The 19,569-nt window shown below is 43.3% G+C and overlaps 2 protein-coding genes across 3 annotated transcripts in view; one reads left to right on the top strand and one right to left on the bottom strand.

The window, feature by feature from the left end:
• Positions 1 to 12,284, bottom strand: part of faima (Fas apoptotic inhibitory molecule a) — a 33,774-nt gene extending 21,490 nt beyond the window's left edge. Inside the window, exons 1-2 of one of the 2 annotated variants that reach the window (XM_038789814.1) lie at positions 12,102 to 12,284; positions 226 to 359 (exon numbers count right to left, since the gene is read on the bottom strand). In XM_038789814.1, the coding sequence (XP_038645742.1) occupies positions 226 to 336 (111 nt within the window). In that variant the 5' untranslated portion in view covers positions 337 to 359; positions 12,102 to 12,284. Of the gene's footprint in view, positions 1 to 225; positions 360 to 2,345; positions 2,444 to 12,101 lie in introns of those variants that run through there. The other variant, XM_038789813.1, reaches the window with a different exon arrangement.
• The window catches only part of cep70 (centrosomal protein 70), a 79,182-nt gene continuing 71,681 nt past the window's right edge, over positions 12,069 to 19,569 (top strand). Inside the window, exons 1-3 of the mRNA XM_038790299.1 lie at positions 12,069 to 12,221; positions 12,674 to 12,808; positions 17,402 to 17,564. Of these exons, the coding sequence (XP_038646227.1) occupies positions 12,069 to 12,221; positions 12,674 to 12,808; positions 17,402 to 17,564 (451 nt within the window). The remainder of the gene's footprint in view (positions 12,222 to 12,673; positions 12,809 to 17,401; positions 17,565 to 19,569) is intronic.

The raw sequence follows: 19,569 nt of genomic DNA on the forward strand, positions 1-19,569 counted from the left end.
CAAGGCGAGCAGTGTGGGTTCAATTCCCGCACCGGCCTCCCCGAACAGGCGCCAGAATGTGGTGACTAGGGGCTTTTCACGGTAACTTCATCGAAGCCTACTTGAGACAATAAGCGATTATTATTATTAATATAAGTGTTCACTAGGAGAGTTTGCTTATGTAAAAACTTGGAAAATTAAATGTAATAATTGAGACGATATTGAAATAAACTTTGAACATCTTACCTTTCCATCAACATACACCACTCGCTTTCCTGAGGTGGTGCCATGTTCAAATTCTATTTTGTGCACACCATCACTCAGTGCAACTTCCCAAAATGCCACGAGGTCAGCCATTCTCTCAGTGGGTATATTGAGACCTAAAAATACAAAAATATAAATCTGTTAGGCAAGAGGCATACACACAAAAACATGGAAATAGAAGCATAAATAGACCAGATACCCCACTGAGACTGCTCTGCCTTTCAATACGATCATGAGCTTCAACTCAATGTTTCTGCCCACTGCCCATATCCCTTAATTCTCTGAGAGACCAAAAGTGCATCTATTCCAATCTTAATTATATTCAAAAATGGAAAATCTTCCAGAATTGACAATTCCAGAGAATCAGAACCTTTTAGAGTGAAATAATTTCTCCTTATCTCAGTCCTAAATGATTTACCCTTATTAAGAGACTGTGCCTGTATGTTTTAGATTATCCGGACAGCAGAAACAATCTCTTAACATCTACCCTATCAAAACCCCTTCACAGAATACAAGTTCAATTTACTCAGCCTCTCAAACCCCCTCATCCCAGGGACCAATCCAGGTGAATGTTCACAGTACTGTCTCCAATGGAAGCATATCCTTTCATAAATGTGGAGACCAAAACTGCATACAGTTTCCAGATGTGATCTCACGAAACCCTGTGCAAATGTAGCAAGACTTCTGCGTTCTTGTACCCTAATTTCCTTGAAATGAAGACCAATATTCCTTTGAGTCCAACTTTGAGTCTGGCTCTTCATCAAGGGCCAATGAACTTGAAACATTAACTCTGTTTCGCTTCCCCTGCGGAGTTCTTCCAGCATTTGCTTGTTTGTTTCAGATTCTAGCATCTACAGTATTTTGCTTATTCCTAACTGTTTGCTATACCTGTATGCTACTTTCTGTGTTCTTTGTTTCAGCACATGCCAGTCTCTTTGAATATCAACACTTTGACATTTCACACTTGTTAAAAAACATTCTGTGTTTATATTCTGACCAGTCTGAATAACTGAATAACTTCACACTTCCCCTACATTATATACACCATCTGCCACCTTGTTGCCCAACTAGATACCAAAACTGTGAACTTTGTCATGGCAACCTAGAATTCTAATTGACACACATAATACTATTGAAAATTCCTTTGCATCATAAAATCTGATAAATCATTTCAACATGTTCATTGTATTTGAAAGTTCAAAGTCAGCACTCCAGATCACAATGGTAGCCAATAAACAGCAGCAAATACTTCAATGTAAGAAACTTAGAAATACACAGTCAAAGAAGCAGAAAGCAACAAGTCCATAACTGACAACTGCACATTCTAACAGGTGAAAAACACGAATAGAGATGAGCAATACATAGCATTTAAAAAAAAGATTTGTAAAGACAGTCAGAGATAGATCCTTGGACAGTGGGAAGTGATGAAATATAGATCAATATTCCTGTAGTGTAGAGAGTAAATACAAAGGTAGACATATGAAAAGATTAAGGCATATTTGATGAGAAAATACTCCTAGAAAATGACATAATTCTTTCTACCAATTAATACTGTTCATTATTTAACAAAATAATCTTCCCCTCAAAACTATTAATTGTTTCCTTAGTTATGTTTAATAAACAAACAAGATTACAGAATTACTTGATAAGTTTGGTACACTATCTTCGTAGGTTGAACATTACTGCACATTTGTGTTCAAATCTTTTTTTGAAATCCTGCTTTACTTCACGATGCAGGAAATAGATTCAATTTACATTATTATTAAGAATATTACGAGCAAGAGTTTTACTTATTGGCTATGGTAATAGTAATCCCCTCCCAGAATGCTGTAGAAACCAATTTATTATTTTCTTAAACAATTAGCATAATGGACAAAGAATAACATGCAGCAAAGATGTTAAGAACTGGAACTTAACAGTCTATCGATCCAGATATCAATGCTCAGTTGGTTTGTCTTAGGTAATTTTGCAACTCAGTAACTTCCCTTGTTAAAATGACCATATTAAGAATCTGGATCTAAATAGACAAATTCTTGTACAATACTTGAACATTCAGTAACTCAGGAAAATTACATTTTTGACGCACTCAATTAGTTTCCTACCAGATTTTAAGGTCCTTTTATGAATAGATTTGCTAGTAAATGGAGTGGAGTGGGATTTGAATCCAGAACCTTCTGACTCAAAGGCAGTTGTGTTGTCTAATGAGTCATAGCTGACAAACATGATCTTCAGATTATGCTTTGATCAGTAGCAGATTAAATAAAGCAGATCTTAAAAAGGACTATTATTTGCTCAGCCCACTGGACTGATTACTATAGGTTATGCATTGTAGTACTTTAGTAATATACTATGTTGTTTCATTCGCAGTACTGACAAATAACATTAATAAATTTTCCATTATAATCCTTACTGCAAGTGCTTTTTCACATTAGTAAGACAGTTAATAAGTTTAATTTTCTTTCACAGCGTACTGGTTAATGTGCTTGAAAAAAGCTCCTTTCAGTAGTTGTCTGAGGCAGGACACGGAATTATTTTACAACCAGGCTGCACTACCAGAAATATTAAACCTTGGTGGTCATCATTATTTTCTATAAAATATTGAATCCTCATATCTGATCACTAATCTATACAGTTTGAAAATATGCCTAAAATTTGATTTTCTTACAAGGGAACATCTCTATCTAAAACGGCTTACACTTGCACTACTTGTCTGTCGCTAGTAGCTCCCCCCCCCCCCCCCCCCCCCCCCCCTCCCTTTTAATAAATCGAGAGTATTTAATTCATTTTTTCCCCCATTTAAGGGGCAATTTGGCATGTTCAATTTACCTACCCTGCACATCTTTGGGTTATGGGGTGGGAGATTTGTGCAACCTCCACACGGACAATGACCTGGGTCGGGATCAAATCCGGATCGACACCCTGAGGCAGCAGTGCTAACCACTGCACCAGCTTGCCACCCATCTGTCGCCAGTAGCCTTTCCTAGCAGGAGAGATATATCATGCTCGTTTGTCCTACGCCATTAACACACATCCACTGTTGCTTGTCTGCAATTGCTCTGGGATTTTGGTCATCCAACTATGCACAGATCAACCTCTCTTTCGGATGCCCTCCACTTTGTCTTTTTGAAGAGATCTTTGCAATTTTTCAGCTTTGATCAAAATATTGAAATTTTATTTTTTGGACGTCACTTTAAGAGTTCTTTGTGGTTAAGTATCTCTTCATTTTTCTGATAGCCTGTTTTTGGAATTTTAAGCACACACCTTAGCACCCATGTTTCAACTGATAAATTTTCTTCCACAGTGTTTCCTTTATTGGCTAGCTTTCTGAGGTATACTGGAAAGTGGATAGAATATAGCATTTTATGAATATTTTCATTTTTACAAGCCTGCCTTTTGTTATTAACACATCTTTCATCTTCACGGAATTACCGTGGTTATTTCTATCCTTCTGACATCTACCATTTTCTGTTGTTATTTGCCCTAAATAGACAAACTTGTTCCATTGTGATACCATCCGCTTCAATTTTCACTCTCGTTTATCCTAATGCATATTGTATTGTAGATTTTAAAGTATGAAACTGAGACTCGAGAAGTGAAGCTTTGAACTTGGATTCTTCCATTAAACAGCACAGGAAAATGTAAAAGAGCAGCATGGTAGCACAAGTGACTAGCACTGTGGCTTCACAGTGCCAGGGTCCCAGGTTCGATTCCCCGCTGGGTCACTGTCTGTGCGGAGTCTGCACGTTCTCCCAGTGTCTGTGTGGGTTTCCTCCAGGTGCTCCGGTTTCCTCCCACAGTCCCACGGGCTGGTTAGGTGGACTGGCCATTTTAAATTGCCCCTTAGTGTCCAAAAGGGTTAGGAGGGGTTATTGGGTTCCCTGGATAGGGTGGAAGTGAGGACTTAAGTGGGTTGGTGCAGACTTGATGGGCCGAATGGCTTCCTTCTGCACTGTATGTTCTATGTAAACCACCGTCTTAACCTTAGGGATTGTCCGATAAAGTGATTAAATAGTCTGTATTCCTTGGAGTTTAGAAGACCTTATTCAAACATACAAGATCTTGAGGGTACTTGACAGGGTAGATGGCGAGATGTTTTCACTAGTGGGAGAGTCTCAAATAAAGGGACATAGCTACAAAATAAAGGGCTGGTCATTTAAAACTAAGGTGCACAGAAATGTATTCTCGCAGAGGGTGGTGAATCTCTGGAATTTCCTGGAGGGTGGTAGAGGCTGGATCATTAGAAGTATTTCAAGTGGAGGTGGATAAATGTTTGATAGATCGAGGAACAGAGGGCTATAGGGAAATGGGACAAAACAGGAGTTGAGACCGGCATAGATCATCCATGATCACATTGAATAGCGTGGCAGGCTTGAGGGGCTTGGTGGCCCACCCCTGCTTCTATTTCTTGTGTTTACTGGAAAAGCAGAAGGAATCTTATCAAAGCAAATTACTGCGGATGCTGGAAACTGAAACCAAAAGAGAAAATACTGGACAATCTCAGCAGGTCTGCAGCATCTGTGGAGCGAGTAGGGAGCTAATGTTTTGAGTTCTTCATAAGACAAGCTCTTTATTCCAGGGATCATTCTTGTGAACTTCCTCTGGATCATTTCCAAGGCCAGCACATCCTTTCTTAGATACGGAGCCCAAAATGGCTCACAATACTACAAATGAGGTCTGACCAGATCCTTATACAGCCTCTGCATCGGTTCCATTATTAAATGTTCTTTTCAATCAAGAACAAATTTTAAAAATTGAACAGGGGTCGACAAAAAAATGAATATAGAGAACTAATAGTCCCATAACTTCCTGGCACTCTGGAGATGGATTTGGGGAGTACCACAAAAAATGCGCTCGGGAATTCCACTTGGAAGTTCCCAGGTAAGAGTTTAAGTGGCAATTGTCCAGAAGCACCAAGTTCCCTGCACAATTGTGGTGCGTTGGGAACCATCCAACAAAGAAATTTAAATCACTTACTTCCGATAGTTCTGTCAGTTATGCCAATAGTTGCTCTGAAAATGTTAAAATAAAACTACTTCTAACACAATAGAAATATTTTAAACACCCAGACTGAGCATCGCACAGGACACTCCCCACATTCCTGAATGCACCCAGGGGACTTCCCCACCCTCCAAATAATCACCTTTCCCCTGACCACCCCATGGGATTCCCCCAACCCCGCCACACGACTCACTTTGCCCAAACCCGACTCTAATCCTCTAACCCCCCCCATCACCTGCCCCATCTTTGCCCAACCCTCCCCATCTACACCCGATAACCAACCCCACCCGGCCCAAGCCCAGTGACAAATACCCCCCCCCCCCCGCTCCCGGCAACTAATCCGAATCCCAACACCAACATCTCCCGATGACCGACTCCCACCCCTGACAAAACCCCTGTCCCAATCCCTACCCCCGGCGATCAACCCCTATCACGTTCCTGACCACCCAAATCCCATCCACCTACCGTCTCCATGGTCTGGACAATTGAAATCTATCTGCCTCACGCAGCTCATGCAGTAAAAAAAAAAGGGGCATGCCTCCCTGATTTTGACACTGCGAGAACCTGTGGGGACTCATCGTTGCAGGCCACAGCAGCTCTGGCCATGGGAGGTTTCAAAAAAGTTTACAAGAGTGAGTAAGTGTGCTTTAAACTCTGGTCACTCCAGTGGGCCATAACTTATCAACACTAGTTGGAAGTTATGGCCCTGCAATATCCAATTTCGCACACAAATTCTTTCAGCACATTGAAAACAAATTCCAAAGCTGTGCTATTAATTGTCTTGGAATTAAATTTTTGCCTTGGGGACAACAATTGTTGCTGATTAAACAGGAATATTTGCACAGTAATAGTACTATTTGTTCCAATACGACATTTTCTTCCACTGATGCATAGAGTTACCTTATCACACATATTTCATTGGCCACAAATCATTTATGGTTATCATTTTGTGGCAATCCTGAAAAACAATCTTTTCAAAAGAACTAAATGATAGCCAAGTCAATACATTCATACCAATAACAAACATCCATTGCCGATAAAATAATAAACTACATCACAAATCAGTGGGATGTAGATTTTGAAAAAAATGTTCCTGTGTATGAAAACGTTCATGAAATTATATATCTTGCAGCCCAGAAGTGGGCCATTTTACCAGTTGACCCTGGGGTGACTCTTTGAAGGAGGTGCTCTGTTGAATTCTAATAACCCCGGCAGGAATATTCCTGCCATTCATGCCAGCAGGATCGTCTGGTCCCGCTGATGGCAAACCCGCAGCGGGGGTGCATGAAACAGGAAGCGCCTTTCACAGTTACAAGACCAGAAGATCCTGTCGCTGACCAATGGCTGGCTGCCTCCGCCACCATGAAACACATGGAAAGATACAATTTAATGCAAACTGCTGTGAATTGTGCACTGCAGAAGGAATGACATGGAGAATAAAATCAAAATGGTGTCCGGCGCCTCCCTACAATCTGGCAAAACAGATCTCTTCAAATACATGCCCAATTATCTTTGAAAAATCCCTAAGAATCTGATTCCACAGTTCTTTTAGGTATTGTGACCCTGATCATTACAACCACCTGTGTGAAGAAAATGCTTCATTTCCTCCCTGATTCTTTTGAAAATTATTTTAAATCTGTGCCCTCAAGTTACCAACCCACTTGCCAGAGGAAATGCTTTCTCCTTACCTGCTCTATCCATACCCCTCATAACTTTGAATGCTTCTATCAGCTCTTTAAAATTTTACAGTCTAACAATCACACAGCCACATAATTGAAAGGCCCCAGCTCTGTTATCACCTTGGCAAATCTTCTCTGTACCTTCTCCTGAGCTTTGACAACATTCTTAAAGGATGTTGTTTAGAATTGTGTTAAGGAGGGCAGCACGGTGGCATAGTGGTTAGCAATGCTGCCTCACGGCACTGAAGTCACAGGTTCAATTCCGGCCCTTGGTCACTGTCTGTGTGGAGTTTGCACATTTTCCCCGTGTTTGCGTGGGTCTCACCCCCACACCCCAAAAAGATGTGCAGGGTTGATGGATTGGCCACGCTAAATTGTCCCTTAATTGGGAAAAAAAGAATTGGGTACTCTAAAAATTTTGGGGGAAAAAGAGAGTTATATTTTATAAATTTTCAGCATGATTTGCTTGTTTTGGTATTCATAGCCCCTAATTACAAAACCAAGTAGCTTATAAACTTTGTTAATTATTTCTCAACCTGAGAGCGCTAATAGGTACACTGATAATCAATTTGAGATAATCAGTTGAGCTCATAAAGTGACTCATGTACACTTGCTGGAAGTGACATACATTCATACGTAGGGACATCTCTGCAAACAAAAGGAATATGTTTTGGCCTTACGCCTTCCCAGCATTTGCCTCAAAGCCTTGAATGTTATGACATTTCCAAATGCCCATCCAAGTACGTTGTAAAGAGTGTGAGGTTTCCTGCCTCACCTATCCTCCCACGCAATGCATGCCAGATTCCCACCACTCACTGGGTGAAAAATCTTTTCCTCAAATCCCCTCTAAACTCCCTTACTTTCACCTTAAAATTATGCCCCCTTGTGTTATTTACCTTTCAATTTAGGGGAACAGATGCTTTCTATCCACCCTGTTCATGCCCCATAAAATCGTATAGATCTCAATCAGGTTCCCTCTCTGCCTTCTCTGCTCGAAAGAGAACAACCCGAGTTTATCCAGCCTCTCTTCATAGATAAAATGCTTCATCCCAGGCAACATCACAGTGAATCTCATCTCTACCTTTTCATAATCACATCCTTCCTCTAGTGCAGTGACTAGAACAGAGCACAGTACACTAGCTGTGGTCCAAGCAAAGTCCTGACAGCTCCAACATAGCCCCCCTGCTCTTATAATCAATGTCATGACTGATGAGGGACATCTGCCTTTAACTGCCCTACCACCTTCAGGGATCTGTGAACAAACACCCCAAAATCCCTCTGATCTTCCTTGTGTCCTGCCATTCATTGAGTACTCCCTTGTCATGTTATTCTTAAGGGGCTTGACAAGGTAAATGAGGAAAGGATGTTTCTCCTAATGGGAGAGTCTAGGACCAGAGGGAACAGTCTCAGAATGAAGGGGTGCCAATTTAAGACTGAGATGAGGAGTAATTTCTTGTCTTAGAGGGTATCCTGCTGATACATGTCTTCCTTTGGGCGGCACAGTAGCACAGTGGTTAGCACTGTTGCTTCACAGTGCCAAGGTCCCAGGTTCGATTCCCAGCTTGGGTCACTGTCTGTACAGAGTCTGCACATTCTCCCCGTGTCTGCGTGGGTTTCCCCCGGGTGCTCCGATTTCCTCCCTCAAGTCTCGAAAGACATGCTAATTAGGGGCTGTTTAGCTCACTGGGCTAAATCGCCGGCTTTGAAAGCAGACCAAGGCAAGCCAGCAGCATGGTTCGATTCCCGTAACAGCCTCCCCGAACAGGCGCCGGAATGTGGCAACTAGGTGCTTTTCACAGTAACTTCATTTGAAGCCTACTCGTGACAATAAGTGATTTTCATTTTCATTTCATTATTAGGTGGACTGGACATTCTGAATTCGCCCTTCGTGTACCCAAACAGGCGCCGGAATGTGGCGACTAGGGGCTTTTCACAGCAACTTCATTGCAGTGTTAACGTAAGCCGACTTGTGACAATAATAAAAAGATTGCATTAGAGATTGTAAGACTTTGGGTCCTTGTAACTCCCTGCCACAGAGGTGTGGGAACAGAGTCCTTGTATTTAAGGCGGAGATAGATAGATTCTTGATCAGTAAGGGAATCAAAGGTTACAGGTAAAGGGCAGAAGAGTGGACATGAGGAAAGTCGGATCAGCCATGATCTTCTTGAATGGTGGAGCAGGCTCGAGAGGCCAAATGGCCGACTCCTGTTCCTATTTCTTTTTAAAAAATATTTGTTATTCTCCTTTTTCACATTTTCTCCCAACCTTACACCCACCAACAATAAACAATAATCAGTAACAAATATGTCAATCCCCATATCAATAACAACAATCCCATCCTCCCGCCAAACCCCAAACATTAGCCCACATGTTCACACAACCAGATGACACAAAAGGAATTAGGGATCACCCATAGTCGCGATTAACACACACAGCCCCCCTCCCCCCCAACCCTCCCACCCCAATTAATGTTCAATGTTATCCAGTTCTTGAAAGTGCATGATGAATAATGCCCATGAATTGTAGAACCCCTCCATTCTTCCCCTCAGTTCAAACTTAACCTTCTCGAGAGTCGAGAATTCAAACAGGTCCCCCCCGCCATGCCAGTGGACAGGGTGGAGAGGTTGCTCTCCAACCTATCAGGGTCCGCCTTCCGGGGATCAACAAGGCGAAGGCTACAACATCTGCCTCCGCACCCGTTTCCAACCCTGGCTTGTCCTACACCCAGAATATGGCCTCCTGGGGGCCCGGGTCCAGTTTCACGTGCACCGTTTTAGAAATTACTCTAAAAACCTCCTTCCAGTAATCCTCTAGCTTTGGACAGGACCAAAACATATGAACGTGATTAGCAGCCCCCCACACCCCCTGCAGCGTTCACACACATCCTCTACTCCTTCAAAGAATCGGCTCATCCTCGCCCTCATGAGGCGTGCTCTGTATACCACCTTCAGCTGTATCAGCCCCAACCTCGCGCAGGAGGTGGAGGCATTCACTCTCCGGAGCGCATTACACCAGAACCCCAACTCCATTTCCTCTCCCAACTCTTCCACCCACTTTGCTTTGATTCCTTCCAGTGGTGCCTTCTCCTCTTCCAAAATAGCTCTGCAAACTGCTGACACTACTCCCTTCTCCAGTCCCCCGTCGTCAGCACCGCCTCCAGCAATGTGGAGGCTGGCTCCACCGGGAAGCTCTGTATCTCCTTTCTGGCAAAATCTCAAACCTGCATGTATCTAACCATTTCTCCCTGCTCCAGCCCATACTTCGCTTCCAGCTCCTTCAATCTGCAAACTGACCCCTAAGAAACAAATCTTTTAATGTCTTAAACCCCTTCTCCTCCCATTTCCAAAAATTTCCATTCCACCTCCCCGGCTCAAATCTGTGGTGTGTAGCCACCTGGGGTGGCCACATCCTGATTCCAAAATGGACGCCCGCAAAGAGAGTAGGGAAAATTGGTCAGCTACAGGGAACACAAGCAGGTGCAAGATTTCCTGTGTATTAAGATTTGCAGAACCCAGACAGAACCGAAATCAATAGTTATTTACATACTAATGAGCGATCTCCAGAAACAATCGGGACCAAGACCGACTCCCCGGCATCAGTGGGAGCTAGGACAAAGGCAGGCCAACGAACACCTAGGGCCCGTATTGGAGAAAATCGATGAGAACGATTGAGACCTGGTCCAATTAATTGGGACCAAGTCCGGGGTCTGCCCAAAGGGGCGCGAAACCCCTGGGACCTATAAAATAGCATCCCCAAGTTCAGTTCGCTCTCTTGGCAGCTCTCGAAGAACTCTTGACCGTGGCTCTCAGCGAGGAGAGACCTGCCTAGCAGCTGCATCAACCAAGTAAGTCTCAAGTCAACGCACGCTACGAGATAGACGCTCCTAGCTACTACTCCGTACCAGTTTGAAGCCAGCAGAATCAGAACCGGACAAAGGCCATTGTTCCTCTGACCTGGTGGGCCATTCGAAGCTAAGTATAGGCTTTTAGCAGTAGTGATAGTTTAGTAAAGTAGAGTTTATGCATGAGTAGTGATTGACTGTGTGTATAATAAATGTGTATTGATTTGAAACTTACTAACTGGTGTATTGAGTTATTGATCAGTACTTGGCTTTGAACCTCATGGTGGTATCAGAAAGATACCTGCCGACTCTAGAGCAAAGGTTATTAAAACAGAGCAATTAAAGAGAAAGCACAACGAGTAACAGGTTCCCCCAAATCGGCATTTCCCTCGACCCTGTCCCCAACCCTAAGTGTTGGCAAAACTGCCTCCAAATTCTCAATGAAGCTATTATTACCGGACTCCCTGATTATTTTCCGAGGGCTATCGAGAGCGGCGCTGTTGCTAGTGCTTTCAATCCTGACCCCCTGGTGGAGCTTTGACAAAGAGTCATCGGACTCGAAACGTTAGCTCTTTTCTCTCCCTACAGATGCTGCCAGACTTGCTGAGATTTTCCAGCATTTTCCCTTTCGTTTCAGATTCCAGCATCGGCAGTAATTTGCTTTTCCCCTGGTGTTCCTATTATGGTCTTCTATCAGATCAGTTATGATCTCATTGAATGGCAGAGCAGACTCGATGGGCTGAATGGCCTACTTCTACTCCTTCCTTTTATGGGCTTATCAAAAAAAGCTTTGGCGACATGTTTCTCTTTTCGGCAATGTTCAAATTGTAAACGGTAAAAAGCTACAACGATTAACTTGCTGTTAAATTGTAACTGTATTTTAAATCCCATTTTAAATGAACAAGTTTCAAAAGGAACGTGCTTGCTTTGACCGAGCTAACAAATTTCGTTCATTCACAGTGAAATAAATGTTTTTTAAAACTCAAATCTAATGGGCTCAGGCAAATAGGTTCGTGTTTTTACATCGGATCACACAAAGCTCTCCCTCTTCTACCACTGTGACAGATCATTGCTCTGGGCGAACGTTTTCCACGGCATTAGCAGTAAATGTACGAAATCAGTATTCACCAACCGTATCTCAGACAAATTTGGACAGAATAACAGCAGACATTGAGTCAGCATCTTAAATAACCATGGAATCCCATCATCTTGGCAGGGGAATATTCCAGGAAATCTTCTCAGGCGATTAAAAACAAATCCTGAAAATGGGATGAATGGTTTGCTGGGGAGAGTGAGTGTCAGACGCAATGCTTCTCAAGGAGATGCCGCCTGTCACTTACCAGCTGCTCTGCGTCTGGCCAACACCGGCCGGTAACTATGGCAACTTTCAGCCACAACCTTCCGAGCGACAGGAGGCCGATGCTCTTCACAGAAATATAAATGCGAGACACCCGGATCCCGTATTGATTGACATTTGACACCTTCGGCAATTCCGCACAGGCCGGTCAGGACAATGGTCGACACTCAACATCCAACATCTTTCCCCCTCACTCACTCCGCCACCAGTTAACGCCGAGCGTCGAGGAAATCCCGCAGCCCCCAAATCTCGCGAGAATAGACAGCCCACCCCACCCAGTAATCCCATTGGTTCATTCGTATTTGTGGGCGAGGCCTTTTCGCCGCCCTTGAAGGTTGGACCGATAGCAACGGGAATATGTGGGTGGGGGGGTGAATGGAGTGGGTGATAAGTTAACATGGTAAATGTTAAGGGAACTGACCAATGAATACGTATGGTCTCAAAATCATCTATTATTTTGGCATAGTGACAGACGTATTGTAGATATTCGCTTTGGAGTTTCGTTTGACGAATGATTTTGAGCGGCTGCTTCTCCCCTCTGTTACTTTGTGGTAGGTCCCACCGAGCGGCTGTGTCCTGGCTCTGTTGGCAAGTGAGGGCGAACTGCGCAGGCTTGGGGGAGGCCGGTCACTGAATGGTCAACAAGAACGGACCAATCCAGCTGTTGTTGTTGCTTCCTTGGCACGGCAGGTACAGTAAAATGGAGGCGAGGGGAGTTGTTAAAGTGGCCATACTATCAGCACCGACTTTCAGTCCCTCGCCCAGCCCTCCCACTTTGCTAAACGAATAATGTGCATCATATGAATTAAAAGTGTACTTTTATAATTAGATTTTTTTTTTACATGGAAAAGGAGAATGCTAATTGTTCTAGTCTTATCGAAGAAATGCATACAATAATTGTGCAAAATGGCCCATGTGATGTAATACTATATGTTCCTGCAACAGTTACTGGATGGTTTAATGCCCAATTTACACAATCAATAATCATTACAATAGGGTGGGCTAGATTAAATTATGTTCTTTGACACTTACTGGTTTTGGAATAGTCAAATATATAAAACTCATATAGAATGGGAATATGAAATTTTGCGAAAGACATGAAAATACATGGAAATCCACATGTGTGGATGTATCAGCACATCTAGACTTTTTATTCCCACTGCTGAAGCCTGTTTATGAGCTAATCTAGTTCCATGAATAGCTGATGCAGCCTTTTGCATTCTCACCACAGCCTGAAAATCCACATGAATGCCATGTGTGGATGTATCAGCAGATCTATACCTTTCATTCCCACTACTGAAGCCTGTTTATTTGCAAATCTAGTTTCATGAATAGCTGATTCAAGCTTTTCTTGTTTCCCATCCCTTTCTTCAACCCCCTTTCCCAAATTCTGCCACAGGCGACTGGCCAGTTTATATAACAACTAGGAGCAGGAGTAGAGTAGGCCACCTGGCCCTTCGGGCATGTTCCAACATTCAATAAGATCATGGTTAATCTTTTTGTGGACTTGGCTCCACTTACCCAACCGCTCACCGTAACCTTTTATTCCTTTACTGTTCATATAAATCTATCTACCTTTGTCTTAAAACAAAGAAAAGTACAGCAAAGGAACAGGCCCTTTGGCCTCCCAAGCCAGGGCCGATCATGCTGCCTGTCTAAACTAAAATCTTCTGCACATCCGGGGTCCGTATCCCTCTTCCCATCCTAATCATGTATTTGTCAAGATGCCCCTTAAACATCACTATAGTCCCTGCTTCCACCACCTCCTCTGGCAGCGAGTTCCAGGCACCCACTACCCTCTGTGTAAAAAAAAACAAACTTGCCTCGTACATCTCCTCTAAACCTTGTCCTTTGCACCTTAAACCTATGCCCCATAGTAATTCATAGAATTCATGGAATTTACAGTGCTGAAGGAGGCCATTCGGCTCATTGCGTCTGCACCGGCTCTTGGAAAGAGCACCCTACCCAAGCCCACACTTCCACCCTATCCCAATAACCCAGTAACCCCACCCAATACTAAGGACAATTTTGGACACTAAGAGCAATTTAGCATGGCCAATCCACCTAACCTGCACATCTTTGGACTGTGGGAGGAAACCGGAGCACCCGGAAGAAACCCACGCGCACACGGGGACAAAGTGCAGACTCCACACAGACAGTGACCCAAGCCGGGAATCGAACCTGGGACCCTGGAGCTGTGAAGCAATTGTGCTAACCACTATGCTACCGTGCTGCCTGACAAATTGACCCCTCTACCCTGGGAAAAAGCCTATGACTATCCACTCTGTCTATGCCCTTCATAATTTAGTAGACCTCTATCAGGTCCCCCCTCAACCTCCGTCATTCCAGTGAGAACAAACCGAGTTTATTCAACCTCTCCTCATAGCTAATGCCCTCCATAACAGGCAACATCCTGGTAAATATCTTCTGCACCCTCTCTAAAGCCTCCACATCCTTCTGGGAGTGTGGTAACCAGAATTGAACACTATAAAGGGACCAAGTGTAATGCGGCAAAGTTCGCAGATGATACAAAGATGAGTGGTAGAGCCAAGTGCACAGAGGGCACTGAACATCTGCAGAAGTTCTCTTTGTTCTTTGTCCCCAATTCCAGATCATCTATGTAAATTGTAAACAATTGCAGACCCAACACATTCCTAAGGCGCACCGCTAGCCACTGATGGTCAACCGGAAAAACACCCATTTATCCCCACTCTTTGCTTTCTATCCCCTAACCAATCTTCCATCCATGCTAATATATTGCACGTAACGGCGTGCGCCTCTTGTGTAATGCTTACATCCTGGTTCTGCATGTTATGTTACTTTCAGCACTGACTGTTTTCTGCACAGAATCATTTCGAGTGAGCGAAGAGTTACTGCCGGTTTAAAGTATTGAATAAGGGACAGTAAGTCATCTAAGATTTCACAGAGCCACCAGATTTCACCAGACTGCAGCATTTTGTTTTTAGTTCAAGTGTGTAGACTCCTGTTTGATCTGCCTATCGGATTTAACTTAAACTTCCTGGCTCCAGCATTTCTGCTTTCGCTACTGTAAATTCAATATTTGCAGACCTGACAACTAATTTGTCATTTATGATGAAACCCCTGCTTTGGAATAAAATATATGTAAACCTGCCTTATTAACATGCACAGTATATTTGAAGCAAATGTCATGGAGCAATGCCTCACCCAATCACAGTCCACTTTCTAACCAATGAGCACTCGCTTCTCATACAGTACAGCCAATGAGCACTCGCTTCTCATACAGTACAGCCAGTGAGCACTCGCTTCTCATACAGTACAGCCAGTGAGCACTCGCTTCTCATACAGCACAGCCAGTGAGCACTCCCTTCTCATACAGTACAGCCAGTCAGCACTCCCTTCTCATACAGCACAGCCAGTGAGCACTCCCTTCTCATACAGTACAGCCAGTGAGCACTCGCTTCTCATACAGTACAGCCAGTGAGCACTCGCTTCTCATACAGTACAGCCAGTGAGCACTCCCTTCTCATACAGCACAGCCAGTGAGCACTCCCTTCTCATACAGTACAGCCAGTGAGCACTCCCTTCTCATACAGTACAGCCAGTGAGCACTCGCTTCTCATACAGTACAGCCAGTGAGCACTCGCTTCTCATACAGTACAGCCAGTGAGCACTCGCTTCTCATACAGCACAGCCAGTGAGCACTCCCTTCTCATACAGTACAGCCAGTGAGCACTCGCTTCTCTTACAGCACAGCCAGTGAGCACTCGCTTCTCATACAGTACAGCCAGTGAGCACTCCCTTCTCATACAGTACAGCCAGTGAGCACTCGCTTCTCATACAGCACAGCCAGTGAGCACTCGCTTCTCATACAGTACAGCCAGTGAGCACTCCCTTCTCATACAGTACAGCCAGTGAGCACTCCCTTCTCATACAGCACAGCCAGTGAGCATTCGCTACTCATATAGTACTGCCAGTGAGCACTCGCTTCTCATACAGCACAGCCAGTGAGCACTCACTTCTCATACAGCACAGCCAGTGAGCACTCCCTTCTCATACAGCGTGGGCTTGTTGTTTTCCCTTGTGAATTGTCCTGATGAGTGCAAGACTCAAAAGTTGCGACAAAAATATTTTATTGACCAGTACTCAAGTTTTGTATTACCAAACAACTTTTCAAATAACCATAAGCGATCAGCTAAGGCATCTGTAGTGGTTTCTTCAGATTGAAAGACCTGATCTGAAGGTTACTGTTTTAGTTCACAATAATTGCAGAGGGAGACTGTTTGGCTCATCGTGTCAGCACCAGCTCTCCAAACGAACATTACGACTTAATGCTATTCCCCTGTCTTTTCCAGTGTCCCTACACAGTGTTTTTTTCTCTCCATAAATTTAGAGTACCCAATTCTTGTTTTTCCAATTAAGGGGCAATTTAGCGTGGCTAATCCACTTACTCTGCACATCTTTGGGTTGTGGGGGGGGGGGGGAAACCAATGCAGACATGGGGAGAATGTGCAAACTCCATATGGACAGTGACCCGGGGTCAGGATCGACCCCGGGTCCTCAGTGCCGTGAGGCAGCAGTGCTAACCATTGTGCCACCATGTCACCTCCCTGCACATTCTTTCTATACAAGTAATCATCTGATGCTCTCTTGAATGCCTCGATTCAACCTGCTTCCACCACACTTCCAGGCAATGCATTCTAGACCTGAGGTTTTTTCTCACATCACATTTGCTTCTTTTGCAAATCACTTTACATCTGTGCCCCTCAATCTTGATCCTTTTTAAAGCGGCAACAGTTTCTCGTTATCCACTCTCGACCAGTCCACTCATGACTCTGAACATCTTTATCAAATCTCCTCTGAGCTGTCTTCTCTCCAATGAGAACAGTTCCAACCTCTCTAACCTATCCTCCTAACTGAAGTTTCCCATCCCTGGAACCATTCTTATAAACCTCTTCTGCAGTCTCTCCAGTGTGTTCACATCCCTCCTAGAGTGTGGTCCCAGAACCTCCTTGCTCTTGTACTCTATGACCCTATTAATAAAGCCCAGAATACTATATGCTTTATGAACTGCTCTCCACTTTCTCTGCCACCTTCAATGATCTATGCACATAAACACCTAGCCTCCTCTGATCCAGAACCCCTTTAAGAATTTTAACTCTTATTTTATATTGTCATTCTATGTTCTTCCTACCAAAATGCATCACCTCGCGCTTCTCCGGAATGACCGCCATCTGCCACGTATCGGCTCACTCCACCAACTTGTCTGTGTCCTTTTTAAGTTCTACGTCGTTCTCTTCACAGTTTATAGTACTTCCAAGTTTTGTGCCTTCCGCAACCTTTGAAATTCTCCCCTGCACACCAAGATCTGGAACATTAACAGATATCAGAAAAATCAAGGGCTCCAAATACGACCCCTGGAGAACACCACTACAAACCTTCCTCCAGCTGTTTTGTTTGCTGTGTGGTAGGTAACATGTGCTACTCAATCCTTGGCTAATGAAGAGGTCTTCTGAATCGCGATGAAGAAGACTCAAACTCATCCAGTAGTAACAAAAACTTTATTGAGTAGCTATAACAATAATTGCATGAGTTCTTTAGTTTAACTTTGATACTAATGATAAGGTTAACAAGATCTGACTACAGTAACTATACGTAACTCCACTAGCCATCTGAACTACTCTGCTATTGCCCTGGTCAGAGTGCACCCCTGAGAGACCGAGACCCAATATGGTTTTACACCCCTGTTGGTCCGGCCCTCTAGTGATCATATGGTGCTACTGATTACACATTAACCCTTGTGTACATGCACATATAGAGATCACTACATTCCCCCTTTTTTTCATGTTACATATTTTCTGTAAGTTGTAAAGAAAATTGAACAAACATAATGGATGCAGTTTGCAAATGCATTCCATAAAATCAATGAGTTATTCCGTCAAATGTGAATACATTTACTCTCTTAAGGTTTTTTCGCTTGCGTGAAATAGGTAGACAAATGATGTTATATACAAGTTGTGATGATCTTGATGATTATACAAAGCCAATTAATATTTATGAGTCCAATCTTAATAAACAAATTTGTGAGTCTTAACTTTATGAATTTGTTCGGTTGAGTTGCATTCGTCTTCTGTTGTTGAAGTGGTGATGTTGATGTCGTTATTTCTTTGTGAACGTCGTCAGTGTTCTTGTGTTTAATTGACCATAAAGTCATCATGAGGTGTTCGAATGGTCGAATCACTTTGTTGTCTGATTTAGACTTTCTTTTTTTCCCCTCTATACTTGTGGTAGTAATTCTGTGTTCCACCATTGTCTGACCTGGACTTTTTTCTGTGCTTGTGGTTTTGATTCCGTCTGTCATCTTTGTCGTCTGACCTGGACTTTTTCCTGTGCTTGCGGTATTGATCTTGTGTATCATCTGCCTTGAAAGCTGGCGTGCTTGCTTGTTCTGGAGCAGATGTGAATTTGTGAGACTCTTTGTCATGCCATGGCATGTTTGTAGTTTTGTCATTGTTTTACAGTGTGCTGTGGCATTGTCCTTCATGTGCAGAGTTGTACCATGTTGTACAAGTCATTGTTTCATTGTTGTTTCTGTGTGTTTGTTGTTTTCGTTGTCATTCTTGTTGTTGTGCATGTTGTTTCTATTTTTGTTGTTTTCGTCGCTGTTCTTGTTGTTTTTCTTGTCGTGCTTGTTGTTTCTGTTATGCTTCTTGTCTTTGTTGTTCTTGTTGCGCTGCATGTTGTTTTTGTTGTTGCTGTTGTTGTTCTTGTTTCTGCTGTGCGCCTTGCGGAGTTTGTTGTTCTTGTTGTGTTCAATGAGTGTTCCGTGTGGATGATTTGAGTCATTGTCACAGTTATTGGTGTCAGTGTCCGTTGTGGTATTTGTTACATTGAGCGTTTCTTCTTGAGAATTGTGAGAATGATCTGATGTTGCATTGATGTTGGTGCCATCGGTCATTCGTGGTGGGTTTGATTCCTCTTCTTTGCTTCCTTGGTGCTCCTCTTCTAGAGTCATTTCTGGTTCACTTGAATCATCATTGATTTCTTTGTGCTCCTCTTCTGGAGTTATTTCTGATTCATTTGAATCACCTTTGGTTTCTTGGTGCTCTTCTTCTGGAGTCAAAATCTTCAAGATTTCAATTGACGTGGTCTTGCTGGACTCATGGTGCTCCTCTTCTGGAATCAAACTCTTCAGGATTTCAATTGATGTTTTCTCTCTGGACTCATGAGTAGCCCTCCTCTGATTGTTGAGTGCTTCTGTGCAGACAAGCTGAATCTGTCAGTCTCGCTATGATCCTGCACATCTTGTATGAGAATTGTGATTTCTTCGTCACTTGTCTCACATACAGTGGGTAGACATTCAGTGTCTTCTTGTTGGTTAAATGAGCTGGGTAGGCTTTCATAGTCTTCTTCTGGTGGCTCAAATAAGCTGGGTAGATTGGCTTCTTGTTGGTTAAATGAGCTGGGTTCTG

This window comes from Scyliorhinus canicula, chromosome 2 (genome assembly GCF_902713615.1).
Source record: "Scyliorhinus canicula chromosome 2, sScyCan1.1, whole genome shotgun sequence".
Taxonomy (NCBI): domain Eukaryota; kingdom Metazoa; phylum Chordata; class Chondrichthyes; order Carcharhiniformes; family Scyliorhinidae; genus Scyliorhinus; species Scyliorhinus canicula.